This window comes from Rhinopithecus bieti, unplaced genomic scaffold (genome assembly GCF_001698545.2).
Source record: "Rhinopithecus bieti isolate Rb0 unplaced genomic scaffold, ASM169854v2 scaffold_17653, whole genome shotgun sequence".
Classification (NCBI taxonomy): domain Eukaryota; kingdom Metazoa; phylum Chordata; class Mammalia; order Primates; family Cercopithecidae; genus Rhinopithecus; species Rhinopithecus bieti.
In genome coordinates this window covers 176,506-193,713 of record NW_016809173.1, presented here as the reverse complement: position 1 = coordinate 193,713, position 17,208 = coordinate 176,506, and the positions used below count along the sequence as shown (strand labels likewise).

The following is a 17,208-nucleotide window of genomic DNA, read 5'->3' as shown; positions in this document are numbered from 1 at the left end:
ATTGATGGGCATTTGTGTTGGTTCCAAGTCTTTGCTATTGTAAATAGTGCTACAATAAACATACATGTGCCTGTGTCTTTATAGTAGAATGCTTCATAATCCTTTGGGTATATAACCAGTAATGGGATTGCTGGGTCAAAGGGTATTTCTGGTTCGAGATCCTTGAGGAATTGCCACACTGTCTTCCACAAAGGTTGCACTAATTTACACTTCCATCAACAGTGTAAAAGTGTTCCTATTTCTTCACATCCCCTCCAGAATCTGTTGCTTCCTGACTTTTCAATGATTGCCATTCTAACTGGCATGAGATGGTATCTCATTGTGATTTTGATTTTGATTTCTCTAGTGACCAGCAATATGAGCTTTTCTCATATGTTTGTCGGCTGNTGAACTCACCCTTTTTTATGGTTGCATAGCAATTCATGGTGTATATGTGCCACATTTTCTTTATCCAGTCTATCATTGATGGGCATTTGTGTTGGTTCCAAGTCTTTGCTATTGTAAATAGTGCTACAATAAACATACATGTGCCTGTGTCTTTATAGTAGAATGCTTCATAATCCTTTGGGTATATAACCAGTAATGGGATTGCTGGGTCAAAGGGTATTTCTGGTTCGAGATCCTTGAGGAATTGCCACACTGTCTTCCACAAAGGTTGCACTAATTTACACTTCCATCAACAGTGTAAAAGTGTTCCTATTTCTTCACATCCCCTCCAGAATCTGTTGCTTCCTGACTTTTCAATGATTGCCATTCTAACTGGCATGAGATGGTATCTCATTGTGATTTTGATTTTGATTTCTCTAGTGACCAGCAATATGAGCTTTTTCTCATATGTTTGTCGGCTGCATAAATGTCTTCTTTTGAAAAGTGTCTGTTATTTTCGTCCACTTTTTGATGGGGCTGTTTTTTTCTTGTAAATTAATGTAAGGTCCTTGTAGGTTCTGGATATTAGCCCTTTGTCAGGTGGACAGAATGCCAAAATTTTCTCCCATTCTGTAGGTTGCCTGTTCACTCTGATGATAGTTTCTTTTGCTGTGCAGAAGCACTCTATTTTAATTAGATCCCATTTGTTAATTGTGGCTTTTGTTGCCATTGCTTTTGGTGTTTTAGTCATGAAGTCTTTGCCCATGCCTATGTCCTGAATGGTCTTGCCTAGGTTTTCTTCTAGGGTTTTATGGTTTTGGGTTTTACATTTAAGTCTTTCATCCATCTTGAGTCAATTTTTGTATAAGGTGTAAGGAAGGGATCCAGTTTTAGTTTTCTGCATATGGCTAGCCAGTTTTTCCAGCACCATTTATTAATTAGGGAATCCTTTCCCTATGGCTTGGTTTGGTCAGGTTTGTCAAAGATCAGATGGTTGTAGATATGTGGTGTTACTTCTGAGGCCTCTGTTCTGTTTCATTGGACTATATATCTGTTTTGGTACCAGTACCAAGCTGTTTTGGTTACTGTAGCCTATAGTATAGTTTGAAGTCAGGTAGCGTGGTGCCTCCAGCTTTGTTCTTTTTGCTTAGGATTGTCTTGTTTATACGGGCTCTTTTTTGGCTCCATATGAAATTTAAAGTAGTTTTTTTTCTAATTCTGTGAAGAAAAGTCAATGGTAGCTTGATGGGGATAGCATTGAATCTATACATTACTTTGGGCAGTATGGCCATTTTCACGATATTGATTCTTCCTATCCATGAGCATGAATGTTTTTCCATTTGTTTGTGTCCTCTCTTATTTCCAGCAGTGGTTTGTAGTTCTTCTTCAAGAGGTCCTTCACATCCCTTGTAAGTTGTATTCGTAGGTATTTTATTCTCTTTGTAGCAATTGTGAATGGGAGTTCACTCATGATTTGGCTCTGTGTTATTGGTGTATAGGAATGCTTGTGATCTTTGCACATTGATTTTGTATTCTGAGACTCTGCTGAAGATGCTTATCAGCTTCAGGAGTTTTGGGGCTGACACAATGGGGTTTTTTAAGTATACAATCATGTCATCTGCAAACAAAACAATTTGGCTTCCTTCTTCCTATTTGAATACACTTTATTTCTTCCTCTTGCCTGATTGCCTTGGCCAGAACTTCCAATACTGTGTTGAATAAGAGTTGTGAGAGAGGACATTCTTGTTTTGTGCTGGTTTTCAAAGGGAATGCTTCCAGCTTTTGCCCATTCAGTATGATATCGGCTATAGGTTTGTCATGAATAGTTCTTATTATTTTGAGATACGTTACATCCATACCTAGTTTATTGAGTGTTTTTAGCATGAAGAGGTGTTGAATTTTATCAAAGCCCTTTTCTGCATCTATTGATGATATTGAGATTATCATTTTTTTTTGTCATTGGTTCTGTTTATGTGATGAATTCCATTTATTGATATGCGTATGTTGAACCAGCCTTGCATCCCAGGGATGAAACTGACTTGATCATGGTGGATAAGCTTTTTGATGTGCTGCTGGATTTGGTTTGCTAGTATTTTATTGAGGATTTTCACATGGTTGTTTATCAGGGATGTTGGCCTGAAATTTCTTTTTTTGTATGTGTGTCTCTGCTAGGTTTTGACATCAGGATGATGCTGGCCTCATCAAATAAGTTAGGGAGGAGTCCTTCTTTTTCTGTTGTTTGGAATAGTTTCAGAAGGAATAGTGCCAACTCCTCTAGATTTATTGAGATTTTCTATGTAGGCAATAATGTAATCTGCAAATATTGACTTTCTAACTTCTTCCTTTCTGTTCTGTATTCCTTTTCTTTTCCTTTCTTTTCTTTTCTTTTTTCTTTATTTTTTCTTTTCCTTTCTTTTGTTTTCTTTTCTTATTGCACTGACCAGAGCTTTCAGCACTTTGTTGAATAAGAATGGTTGGGAGTGAGAGGTTTGCCTTATTCCTGTTGTTAGGGAGAAAACATCTGGTCTTTCACCATTAAGTATGATGTTAACTGTAGTTTATTTATAGTTGCTTTTTATTAGGTTGAGACAGTTCTCCTGTTCTTATTTTTCTAAGAATTTCATCTTGAATGGGTGTTGAATTTTGTCAGATGCTTTTTCGGCATAAGTCAATATGATAAAATAATTTCATTCCTTTGTTAGTCAGTATAGTGGATTGATTTTCAAATATTGAACCAGCCTGGCATCCCTGGAATAAACCCCACTTGATTATGGCATGTCATTGTTTTTATATATTGCTGAATTCTGTTTGTTAATATTTTGTTAACAGTTTTATGTATATACTCAGGAAGCATATTGTCTTTGGTTTTACTTGTTTGTACTACTTTTAACTGTTTTTTTTTTGTGTGTGTCAGGGCAATATAAACTACATAAAATGAATTTAGTAGTTTTTCTCTCTGCTACTTTCTGGAAGAGATTGTGTAGAATTCTTATGACTTCCTTTATTATGTGAGAAAATTCTGCAATGAAACTATCTGGGCCTGGAGATTTAATTTTTTGGAGTTTTAAATTTATGAGTTCACTTTTCTTAAAAATTATAGGTCTATACAAGTAATCTGTTTCATATTCTATAAGTTGTGTTTTTGAAGAATTGGTTCATTTTGTGTCATTTGTCAAATTTTTTGTCTAGAGTTTAGTATTCCCACATTAACCTTTCAATATCTGCAGGGTCTGTAATGAGATCTCATGTTTATCTCTTAATATTGATATCTTTTCTTTTTTTTCGTTGTTAGTTCATTAATTTTATTGAACTTTTCAAAGAACCAACTTGTGGCTCATTGATTTTTCTCTATTTTTTTAGTTTTATTGATTTCTGCTCTTTATTAATTCCTTACTTCCACTTGATTTGTGTTTATTTTGCTCTTCCTTTTCTTTGCTCTTGAGGTTGGAGCTTATTGATTTGGGACTTATCTTCTTTTCTAATATATGCATTTAGTGCTATAAATTTCTCTCTCAAGTATTGCTTTACCTGTTTTTTTATGGCAAATTTTGATATTTAATTTTAATTTAGTTTTATGTATTTTTAAAAATTTCCCTGAGACTTCCTCTTTGACATGTGGATTATTTAGAAATATATTTAGTTTTAAAGCATTTGGTGATTGTCTGGTTATTAATTTTCAGTGTGATTCTGTTGTGGTTGGAAAGCACACTCTTTAAGTGATTTAAATTTTTTTAAATGTTGTTTTGTTGAAGTTTATTTTATGGCTCAAGATATGGTCTGTCTTGGCATATATCCCTTGGGAACTTGAAAGGAATGTGTGTTCTGTCATTGTTGGGTGGCATGTTCTGTAAATGTTGAGTAGATTCTGTTGGTTGATGGCATTTTTGAGTTATACATTCTTGATATTTTGGCTAGTTGTTCAAGTAATTGTTGAAACAGGGGTGTTGACGTCTCCAACTGTAATTGTGGATTTAACCATTTATTCTTTCAATTCTATCAGTTTTTGCTTCACATATTTTGCATTTCTGTGTTTTTGGTAGTACATATTTAGAATTGCTGTGTCTTCTTAATGAATTGATTTTTTTTCCATCATTTTATGGCATCTCTGTCTGTCTTTGGTATTTTTTTGCTCTGAAATATATTTTTCTGAAATTAATATAGCCACTTCTGCTTTCCTTTGATTAATAGTTTCAGCATATATTATTTTCTATTTGTTTACTTTCAAACTGCCTAGACTGTTATATTTGAAGTGACTTACATACCAACAGAATATTGTCATGGTTTTTAATCCCTTCTGCTAATCTCTTTCTTTTAATTGGTGCATGTAAACTATTTACTTTTAATAAAATTATTTATATGCTTGAGTTTATCTGCCACTTTATTTTTTATTTTATGTTTGTTCTCTCTTTGTTTTATTTTTCTGTTTTTTTTGTTACCATGGGTTACTTGTTTTACAATTTCATTTTATCTGTGTGTCTATGAGTGTGTCTCTTTGAATAGCTTTGTAAGTGGTTGTTGTAGGTATTCCATTATATATACATAACTTGTAACTGATTGCTCGTATAGTCATTTTACCAGTTTGAGTGATGTATAGAAATTTTAACTCTCTTTATGTTTCGTTACCCTCACTCATTTATAATATAATTTTTTGCAATTTTTTAAAATATACATTTAGGACACAAACTCTTTTGCTTCAATTTTGAGCTGTTGCTTCAATAGTCAAATACACTTTAGAAAACTCAAGAGGAGGAGGAAAGCTTATTGTATTTACCTATTTCTTTTTTACATACTATGTTCTTTCTATCTTCCTGATGTTCCAAAACTTTTTATTTTATATTTTTCTTTCTGTTTAGAGGTCATTATTTTGCTGTTCTTTTAAAGTAGGTCTTATCATGATAAATTCTCTTGGTTTTCCTTTATCTGAGAATGTCTTGATTTCTCCTTCATTCCTGAAGGATGTTTTTGCTGGGTATACAATTCTATGTAAACAACTCTTTTTGCTTTTGTCACATGAAAAATATTTTACTACTTCTTTATGGCTTTCATGGTTTCTTCTGAGAAATACACTGTTACTCTGTTTCCTTGCACTTAATGTGCAAGATTTTCTGTCTACTTTCAGTATTTGTTCTTTGTTTTTAGTTTTCAGAAAATTAATTATGATATGGCTCGATATGAAGTTAAAAATTGTTTTATCTTGTTTAGAGTTTCTTTAGATTCTTGAATCTGTGAGTTTATATCTCTTGCCAAATTTGGAAGGTGTTCAGCCATTATTTCTTCAACATTGTTTTTTAAGCTCGCTTCCTTTCTCCTCTCTTTCTTGGATGCTAGTGATACAAAATATTAGATCTTTTGTTATAATCTCACAGCTCTTTAAGTCTGTTCAACTTTTTTTTCTATCTTCTTTTTTGTCTATTTGTCACATTGGATGCTTTTTTTTCTGTCTTCCAGATAACTGATTCTTTTCACGGTCATTTCCATTCTGCTGTTTAGCTTATCCACTGAGCTTTTCATTTCCATTATTGTATTTTTTTGGTTCTGAAATTTCTATTTGGTTTTAAATTTTTTTCCCATTTTTCTTTTTCTCTGAAACATTCTATATTTTCTTCGTTTAAGTCTGTTCATGATTGTTTTAGTCAATGCTGCTTTAAAATATTTGTTCGGTAATTCTAACATCCTTATCATTTTAGTCTTGATATCTGTTCTTTTTCTTTTTTCAATCAGTTGGAGATTTCTTTGGTTCTTGGTATAATGAATGATTTTTTACCGAAACCTGGACATGTTTATATCGTGTTCTGAGACTTGAATCTTATTTAACCCGCCTGTTTTAGCCAGCTCTCTCTGACACTGCTTTGGCAAGGGGAGGGTGCCATCTTGTTATTGCCAGGTGGAGGTAGAAGTCTAGATTCCCCACTTGCCTTTGTTGACAGCTGAGGGGGAAGCTTCTTTTATTTCTGAGTTGGGGGAAGTTCCAGCTTCCTATATGGTTTCTGCTGGCACTGTGGTGGGGGTGGTGTCATTACTGCTGGATGATGATAAAATTCCTGACTCCTCAGTAGGCCTCCTTTGATAATATCCCAATGGGGAAAGGGAAGTGTGCTTCATTACTTCCAAGTTGAGATGGAAGTCCAGGCTCCTCATTGTAATGGTCTTTACTAGTGCTAAGGGGGACCTCATTACTGCCTGGCAGGGTTAAAATTCTTGGCTCTGACACTATTCTGGTGTTAGGTGCCTCATTTCTGCTTGAACAGGGTAGAAATATAGCCTCTTCAATTAGCTTTTGTTTGGCATGGTTTGGGATGGGGCCACAGTTTTTTCTGTGATGTTTGACCGGAACAGAGAGATTATTATCTATAAGTTTCTATCTTGCTAGACTGATCCTTTCTTTGTCCTTCAGCTAGAGAAAGCAGGCTCATCTTGAGGATTTTTTAGGTCTACATTCATTGATATTTCCAGATTGTAGGCTTCTTAACTCCAAGTCTAGGATATATGACACAAAATATATATATGACCCATTGAACTCGCTACCATATTGTTCCTTGGATCCTGAATATCTTTTTTTCTCTATCTTCTAGATTCTTCTGTGTTTGTTTTGTATATGATGTCTAGTTGTACTCAGTGGGAGAACTAGGAAAAGTACATCTATTCCATCCTTCTGTAGACAGAGGTCACCTCAATCATTTTTGAACTTTATTTTTAGTGTGTCCCATGTGGCTCTTCTCTCTGCAGGTACCTGGAACTGGAAAGTAGTGGCCATCGGAATGAAGTCAGACTGCATTACCGCTCAGGCAGTCACCGCCCTCACACAGAAGTGTTTCCTTACATTTTGGCTGATGACAAGTGGCACAAGCTCTCCTTAGCCATCAGTGCTTCCCATTTGATTTTACACATTGACTGCAATAAGTAAGTGTAGTGTCCTCATTTTAGGAAATGGAAGATTCTGAGAAGTGACTGTCTACTCACCTTCCTTCTTTGATGTTTCTTTTTTGCAGAATTTATGAAAGGGTGGTAGAAAAGCCCTCCACAGACTTGCCTCTAGGCACAACATTTTGGCTAGGACAGAGAAATAATGCACATGGATATTTTAAGGTATCTTCTGGCAAAAGTCTGAAAATGAAATGTAAATTCTTTCTAATGAGTTTCAGAACGTAGATTTTACTTTTTATGGTGTGAAACAAAACAATTTGATTTGTAAGTTAGAAAATTTGTGTCTATTTCTTTTTTTAATAGTAATATTTTATTTAGCCAGCAAATATTATTTTCTCTTCTTTTTTCAATGAGTTTAATCGTTAGATATTACAGAAATGATCACAAGGCTGCAATCAGGGCAGTTAACATATCATTCTTTGAATTAATCTTTCAAAGCAATACAAATCTTAAATGTTAACATACAAATAAACTCTCTACCACTGAAATATAACCTTTGATGATATTTCTACAAGGATGTTAATAGAGGACTAAAAGCTTTTTAGTATATATTATTCATGGTCTCCTTGTACTGCGGAAAGTGAGAAAGGAATACACATATGTGCACAAATCTGTCAAAGAGAAAGCAGTCATAATTTATATCTTTTCCTTTAGTATGAACTTAGAGACAACACTTCATAGAATTTCGTCATTGGAGAAGTTCTAAAGGACATGTCATTTAACTTTCCATATTTTAAAGATGAAGAAATAAAGTCCAGAGAATTGCTTGACTACAAGCCCATAGTGCAATCATTTTCCCCCAGTGACTATGACAGTCCCTACAACATGGAAGTGGCTCAATGAATGATTACCAAATCAAATAATGATAAGTGATAGGTTCAACTCATAGATTTCAAGGTAGAGAGTATGTACCCGTGAATTTAGTTGTTTTCTAAGCAAAGTTTATAATTCTATAAAGGTGTTTTGGGAATGTATTTAAACATTATCTGTTACCAGGAAGCCAGATACTTGAAATATATGATTCCATCTAATTGTAGCCTTGCTAGTCTTGATGCAGGGTGATTTTTTTCTCTTTTACTATACATAAACCTGCACAGAGGGGCAAAGTAACTTGCTGAAAGCCAGGCAAATAGTAAGTGACACAAATGGGAAATTGGTTCCATGCTTGCAAATCCTGAAACCATGCACTTTTCCCAGGTAAGGGATAGCAGATGTGTGCTGAGTCCCAAATCTTGTCTGTATTTAATCGTGACAGTCTTTCCCATGGAGCCTGAGTGTGGCCTCAAAATCTCCACGTCAATTATGTGTACGACTCTATGGGTCATTCTCTTTATTGTAGTCTGTAAATAGCATCCATTAGAGTTGTACAGTGTACAAACTGTTACATAACTGTACACAGTAGCCTTGTTTTTATGTTGCTGCTTCTAAGTGATAGGAGTTGGTACACAATTTGCTTCTTCAATCTAGGCCCAAGCACACAATGGATCCAGTAATACCCACACAGTAAATACTTAAATATTTATCGTTCACATTGATACATGCTATTAATCAGATTAAACATGTACAAGACATAGAGACCAGTATTTGACTGGTAAATCTTTGTAGGTACGTTTAAAATTATCTTGATATCATGTTGGTACTGTTATCCCTATCATTAGATATTTTGTTTGCATTTTTCAAATGGATAAAGTAAAATATTTAATAAAATATATAAAGGCCATGAAGAAATGGGGGGAGGGTGGCAGATAAAAGAGACAGCTGGGTGTGTCTGACAGATCATTTCTGAGCCACCATTGGCCTTTGCTTTAAGAGCTCAGCAAGCTGGAAGCTAGTTATACCTTAATGACTAAGTATGCATGTAAATTTTGTCTATAAACATGTGATAAAATTTTCTATGTAGAACAGGTCATTTCCAGCTGGCATTTAAAAAATTTTCATTGTAAACTTTCTGTACTCATAAGAACTCATCACTATATCTTGCTATAGCAGTTTAATGAATCTATTGTCCTTTTTGAATTGAGAAATTAGTTTTAAAAGATCCAACTGAAAAATGAGAAATGCTCAAATGAGCATGCTTTCATGACTCAGTTTTCCTATTCTTTTCTTTCCAATAATTAAAGTTAATTTAAAATTGGTATCAATTTCAGAGTTGCTGAAGCTAGAAATTATTATCAGGTTGATTTTTTTAAAGGTCATTTTCAAGCTCGTCAGTGGCTAACTAAAAATAACTTCTCAAAATAACATAACTATTGCTTCTTAATTATATCTTGACATTTAATCTTAAGGCTTTAAAAACATTATTAATAAGAGAATACATGGGTAATCATCTATTGTGCCTGATGAATTTCTTTCCCTTTGGTATGAAGTGGAAATAATGTATTAACAAAGACTCAGGGATTTTAGTGAGTGTGTTCTGTAATATTTTCCTTCATGAACTTGACCATTGAACATAATTTGAGTAAATGAAAGTAATATGTCTTTTTTTTTCTATTTTTCACACACAGGGTATAATGCAAGATGTGCAATTACTTGTCATGCCCCAGGGATTTATTGCTCAGTGCCCAGATCTTAATCGCAGTAAGTCTATTTGTTCTTGCACTGTGGAGATCCCATGTATTTAGTTGTCAGCATAGACTTAACCAGATTGAACCCCTTATAAATGCATCTTGACCAAATGTAGTGTTTGTAATTCCAGCTTGTCCAACTTGCAATGACTTCCATGGACTTGTGCAGAAAATCATGGAGCTACAGGATATTTTAGCCAAAACATCAGCCAAGGTAAAAGCTAGTCAAAAATACAGTGAGGAAGCTTAAAATCCTTCATGTTCCCAATACTTCCTTTTATAACCATAGATTTTCACCTTCGAGGCTCTTCTTATACTATACCGTTTGCTAGGACTGACTCTAAATCCCTGCTTAAGGGAAGGCTTATAAATATTAAAACCCTAGCCATCTGTATAACAAATGATTCAGTAAATCAGGAATGAGGCAGATTACCTAATTTATACACTGCTTACTACAGGAGGATTTATTGTTTAGTTTTTATTATTATTTATTTTATTTAGTTTTCGTTACAAGCAAGGAGGCAGGAGGACAGTGTAAAGAATATAGACATCAGAATTGTATCAAAGAAATGGTCCCATAAATGCTTTCTATCACTATGTTACAGTTCTGGGTTTATTTACTAATATCTTAAGCACATATCAGGTTTACCTACAATTTCACTAGACTTATAATTTTGTATAATAGTTACAGATTGCCTGATGGTTGTGTTGTATGGTGTATGATTTGTTTCTTATACAACACAAATTCTGAATTGTATTTTTTGCTTGAATAAGCATATTAGTGAAATTAAACATTTTTCTTTTAAATGGAAAATGCTTCTCTGCATTTGAGTGATGTTGTTTTGAATTAACCTTTGATTTGTGTCTTATAAATTATGTTGTTTGTTTCTAAGGCAGGGAGCAAATTTATCACAAAAAGGAGAAAAAAAGTTATTTAAAATTAAAGTCTTAAATATGTTTATGGCAAGTAGTTGATGAGGACAGCCATTATTACTGCCACATACTTTAAAAAAAATAGATGCCTGCTGGAGTGTTTCACATTTCTGTGTTGCTGGAATAATGAACAATGTAAAACCCCTTCTTTTGTGCCACAGCTGTCTCGAGCTGAACAGCGAATGAATAGATTGGATCAGTGCTATTGTGAAAGGACTTGCACCATGAAGGGAACCACCTACCGAGAATTTGAGTCCTGGACAGACGGCTGTAAGAATTGCACATGCCTGGTATGGCTTCTATTTGAGTTGAGACTAAGGGAACTCAGATGCTCCCACTCTTTAAAAATTTATTAAAACAATATAGTCATGAAAATTTCAAGACCCATTTCCTCAAGACACAACACTAAAGTGCCAACAAACCTGGTCATATCTAAAGAACTGCGTTGCATTATTAAAAACACTGTCTAGCTTCTAAAGATGATTATGGTTTAGGAATGCTACAAAGTTTATCAGTACACACATGAAGTTAGTAATTTAAATGAGCTAAAGTGATTCCTAAAGAAGACTATCCTCTTATCCTTAGTATTTCCAGAGATTTTTCTCCCTTGTGTCTTCATGAGTGCATTTTGATGAAACTAAGTCATATGCAGCATTAAATATTGTGTCCAGATTGAGCAATATAAACAAATGATAGAGTTTAAATGATTGGGACAATCTAATAGTTTACTAATATGGTGGAATACAAATTATAGAGTTTAAATAAATGTGATTTTGCTAACTGCTCTCTAATGAAGTGGAATATTTTATTGCATTATGATTTCAGAAATATATGTTCATTTTCAAAGAAAAGTTCAAAGTGAGTTTGGTTTTAAACTTTTAAATTACACATGAACTCATCTGTTAAAGCTGGTTTTCTGGAAAGAAGTCAGACATCTATGTGAATTAGGCTTTTAAAAAATTTCTCAAAATTCATCCAGTTTATTCAAAAACAGAGTATCTTGCACATAAAAAGATCAAAAGTCGTTCAGAACTGTGTGTGTGTGTGCGCGCGCGCACACGTGCATGTGCGTGTGGGTGATACAATTTTTATTCAGGAATGTGATATGTTCCTAAATTTTTAAAATGGGGATCAAAAGTCAAATTGAGTAAAAGATGGAATGTGGTGTAGTGAAGTCAATAAAATGTCTGGGAAGCCTGAGCAGCCAGCTACCTGGGAGCTCTGGCCACCTTTAGGAATCAAATTCCTGATGGTGGTCTTGGCTCCAGTTTGGCGCCTCCTTGTGGTAATTGTCAGCACCACCTCTCCTCCTGGCAATGGCCTCTTCTGTTCTCTTCACATGAAGAGTTTAAAATTTAAGGAATGGATTCAAAAATTCTTGAAAACTACCAAACTCCAACATGGAAATTCTATAAATATTGTTTCCTTTTCAGAATGGAACAATCCAGTGTGAAACTCTAATCTGCCCAAATCCTGACTGCCCACTTAAGTCGGCTCTTGCGTATGTGGATGGCAAATGCTGTAAGGAATGCAAATGTGAGTATAACTTTTATGATGAATACTTTCTTTGGAAAAATAAAGCTCTGTATTAATAAGCATTCACCCATCATTGGTTTAATCTAGGCAAGCTAAATAGCTTTCAGAAGTGATGGAAAAAAGGAAGAATAATTTCTCTGTTTTGCTTGGTTAGTTCTTTTCCATTTTAAAATGCTATGCCCCTATTCCAGTAGGACAATTTTTTCTTGGAGTAATCTATTCCATATAGTGATAGTAGTAGGAAAGATGTGTAAGAAACTTACCGGAAGGCATTTCACTAATTGTACTATTTATTGTAAGTGTCTCCCAAATAGATTAAGAATGGTCCACATGGCCACAATAACCAAGGAAATCCATGACACAAGTGGCCTTCAGCAGCAGAAGATATGCTGTCCCATTAGCCCAAACAACAGAAGTCCACATTATTATAGGATTGTCCAGTGTAGATAAGGGCCATGGCCTTCATTCAGGGAAAAAAAGGCTCACACCACCATGTGTGGAAGCTTTTCTGCCTTTTAGCAGTCATTATATAACAGTTCACTTCTGATGTCAGAAAATACTTTTTGAATCATCTGTAACTACCCTTAACTGGGTTCTAGATCATTCAATAAATAGTGGAAATAATTTCTTTATGTTTCTAATACTTTAAAAGACTTCACTTAAACCTTTGTTAAAAAGAGTATTTAAAAATTTAGCTTTTTTTTTTTCCACAAAGGAGTAGTAACATACATGAAAACTGAGTTGTTTTAAAGTTTGTGGAATATATAGAGCTCTGTAAATGCAAGTGTATTTATATGTATACTCGCAAAAAGACAAAGTGGGGATAAGTGCAGGGGGGTGGAGAGAGGGACAGTAGCAATGTGCTACTACTGGTGAGGGTGACAAGCTATCAGAGAAAAATCAGGAAGTTGCTTCATAGTCCATTGATTTAACTCCCTCAGGAATGCATTTATATTTAATTTTATTAGGCTTTACATTGAAGACAATCCATGTCATAAAAGTGTATTAGCCTAGTCAAGTCGATTCAGTGGAACTAGGAAGGATTGAATACAATTTTTCTTACATGTCACTAGCTAATTTTCTTGGTGAGAAATAATCTGCATTTTTCTGGGACTTTTCTTAATAAAAGGAGGCTTGTGGTAATATCATATAGTTTTCTTTGTAGGTGGTTGGAGAGAGGAAGGAAGAAGGACCATGTATACATATATGACTTCATATTCATAATACGATAGCAAGGAATCATAGTTTTTGCCTTAACTTCTCTCTTTTTTTTTTTTTTTTTTTTTTTTTTTTTTAGACGGCTTCTTTCTCTGTCCCCAGGCTGGAGTGCAGTGGTGCGATCTCGGCTCACTGCAAGCCCCACCTGATGGGTTCACGCCATTCCCCTGCCTCAGCCTCCCGAGTAGCTGGAAGTGACAGGCATTCACCACCATGCCCAGCTAATTTTTTTTGTTTTTTAGTAGAGACAGGGTTTCACCGTGTTACCAGGATGGTCTCGATCTCCGACCTTGTGATCCGCCTGCCTTGGTCACTTAAAAGTGATGGATTACAGGCGTGAGCCCACACCTGGCCTGCTTCTAACTTCTTTTATCCTTCTTCCATCCATAATTCCTATGTTTGTCTTCATGGAATATGAAGATTTTCATTAAAGTGTGTCAGGTTATTAATACAAGCGTTGATTAAAATAACGGGCCATTGTGAGGGATTCGTCAGAAGTGAATTTCAATTCTGATTTACCATTTGTCTCTGTTTATTCAGGCAGTAACGTGCAAGACTAAATCAGATTAATGCTGAATTCTTCCATAAGCATGCAGTTAGACATAATGAATATGATAAAATATTTTGAGATTCATTTAATGAAGGTGTTTTGGCAGTCTTTGGTGTTAATGATTGAAAACCAACTGTTGCTTCATATAGAAATAGTTAAAGCTGAAGTGAGAATCAGTGAGCAGACACAACGTAATGAAAAAAAAAAAAAAAAAAAAAAAAAAGGCATAGGCTCTCATTAGATATGCCAAAAAATAATAATATAAAGTGGACTTTTACTTCGTTTCACATTTAATGATATTAGATGGAGTTACCATGCAATAGAGAGGAATGAGAGGGTCATGGCCTGTGTTTTGCTTGTTATTTTAAAGATTTGAAATTTTAGTTTTATGATTTAACATTTTACGAGCTAGCAAGAAATTTCAGTAACAGCCATAGATATTTCCCACATAGGGAAATAAGCTTTTAGTTCATATGGTGAATATTCTTAGAGGTTCTTTTTGGGAATGAGTCTTTGCAAAGCACAATTTAAAAATAAGTCACTGACAATATCCAGAAAACGTGCTTCTGAAAAGTCTTGTAGAAGACAAATAACACTTAAAATAAATGTGATAGTAATCCTTTGACTGACTTGCTTAAATAGTACAGATTTTCATATGTATTTACAGTGGGAGAAACCAATAGTTACACATACCTATGATGTCTTGTGTGTGTGTGTGTGTATGTGTCACCATTGCATGTGAGGAGAAACAGTCTTATTTTCCTATGTTAATTCCATAGTAGTGTCACTGAAAATTCATGAAAATCTAATTTTAGTGGAGTAGAAGTAAATTCCTATTTTTTTACTCTTTTAAACGAATATAAGCCCTCTTCTTAGACCCTACACTGATCCTATCTTTGAAATGCTTCTGCTCAATTGCCTTTTTAATGACAAAACACGATAAAATAGATTATTATTGAAAACTGTTTAAAGAGATTAATCACTTACTGTTTCTAAAGCCCTTGGAAGGTAAAGCATATAACCTAACTGCTGAATGTGACTCTGCCAAGATTGAAATGCACGAAACACGTGCATGTGGCCACTTTTTGGTGTTCTTCCTTTAATGCTTTCAGGCTTGCTTCATCAGAGTTGTTTGCACGTTTCTGGGCAGTCCTATTTGGCAGCTTCCTTTATACTTTCCCTCAGCAACTTCAATTCCAGCTCGTTATCTGAATATAAATACTGGTGAATAGCAACAAGGTTGTTGTTCTGGGAAAGAAGTCAGAAGAAACCAAGAGTTTTCTTTATTTGAATCTACGTAAACAAAGCATTGGGAGGAGGGGCTTAATTTCCTGCCTGGACCATTAAAATAGTGTGCTGGAGTTAAACAGAGGATAAAATCCAAAGGCAGGAATGCCAAGGCCAAATCGTTAAAGCCATAGTAATTACAGCCATAATGAAGCCATATTGCTTCTATAGGTTACAAGACACATACTTTGTGCCTCATTTGATCTTTGCAGCTCTATAAATAGGTATTATCTCCATCTTCCTAATAAGGAGAATTCCAAGCCATTCAGGAACATGCAGTTAGAGGTCTCAGAGAAGTTCCATCTGAAAGTGCTGTGCTTTGACAGCCTGCTTTCCTTTTTTTTTTAAAAAAAAATCTGTTACAATTAATCTAAGTGATCTACTTTTATCGACCAGTAGCTAAGCTCACCAGAGGTGTTTTGGAATCCTAGTTGAGTCTTAGGCGGCAGAGTTTGCTTTCACCACTCATCCTCTTCCCTTTCAGTCACCATCTCCTCCACATCCTTTATCCCGGTCTCAGGCTGTCAACTAGCAAACAGGGAAATTTAGTGACACATATTCAAGATAGCTGTAGAAAATGGAAAGCATAAATATTTTAGGTGACTTTATCTCTGAAATAGAATTACGTCAAGATATGATTAAAGTACATAAAATCTCAACCTAGATTTAAAAAAAAAAAGAATTATCAGAAAATAATTGGTTGAAATTCTAGGAAATTGAACATTACCAAAAGTCACTGAATTTATAAAACAATTTAGTTTTTCTGAATATTCATGCTATTACATGGATACGTGCCTTTATTTATTTATTTATGTTGATTGTAGATTCAGGCTTGTATACAGAGCTGTGCTTCACAGGAAAGGCGGTTGATGAAAATAGGGAATCTGAGGCAAATCTAAACTGATGCTGTAATGTCTTTCCTCCATTATTAGAAAGTTCTCAAATACAGGGAGTGTGAATGTGACCATCAGAACTGGTTGGTATTTGCCTAGTAGCAACAGTTAAAGTGGTGTTTCCTCAGAGTCCAGAATTATATGAATAAATAAAAATCATCATTCTTTTGGTTGAGCAAGGTCAGAGTTTCATTATATAATATAGATTACACTTTAATAATCTATATTAAATTAAATATATTAAATCTCTAATCTGTGCTGATTAGACATCAGATTATTTTAAACTTAATTTTAAAAGCCATCTTGGTTTAGTTAAAGTGGACTTACTGTAATATCTTTGCATATTCAGTAGTTAATTCTGTGAGTTACAAGTCAGATTTTCTGGGTTTGAATTCTGACTCCACAACTTATTAGCTGTGAGACTTTGGTCAAATTGCTTAACTTCTCATGGCCTCAGTTGCCTCATTTGTATAATGGAAATAACAATTATATCTACTTTATAAGGTGTAAGCATTGAATAGGTAATAAATGTAAAGTGCTTAGAACAACGTTAACTATTATTACTGTTTTTTATTAAAAGGGACACCCATGTTTTTATTAAATTACGAAGTAGTGAAATGATCTCGTTAGATCTTAAAGCTACATAGGACTTCAAGGGTTCTTTGAAACAGCCATTTGCTTTTGGGAGGTATGGTTTCATTATCCTCATTTTATAGAAGAATAATGCCAGGTAGATTAAGTGACGTTACTAAGATCAAATAGTATGTAATGCAAGGTAATTTTTTTCTGTCAAATTGTGTCCTGATTTCCCCAAGGCCATTCTCTTCCCCAATATTGTGGGCGTATCTTAATCAAGGTTGAAACCCAGAACTAATATCTCAATATTATGTACTGATTTGAGTGTCTGGCTTCGTTACTCAGAATCATCTTTGTGAGA

The 17,208-nt window shown here is 34.6% G+C and overlaps 1 protein-coding gene across 1 annotated transcript in view; it reads left to right on the top strand.

Moving 5' to 3' along the window:
- Positions 1-17,208, top strand: part of LOC108539850 (protein kinase C-binding protein NELL2-like) — a gene marked incomplete at its 3' end in the record, with an annotated part of 294,591 nt that overhangs the window by 105,427 nt on the left and 171,956 nt on the right. Inside the window, exons 5-10 of the mRNA XM_017888791.1 lie at positions 7,093-7,266; positions 7,356-7,452; positions 9,795-9,867; positions 9,986-10,068; positions 10,949-11,077; positions 12,221-12,323. Coding sequence (XP_017744280.1) covers positions 7,093-7,266; positions 7,356-7,452; positions 9,795-9,867; positions 9,986-10,068; positions 10,949-11,077; positions 12,221-12,323 — 659 coding nt within the window. The remainder of the gene's footprint in view (positions 1-7,092; positions 7,267-7,355; positions 7,453-9,794; positions 9,868-9,985; positions 10,069-10,948; positions 11,078-12,220; positions 12,324-17,208) is intronic.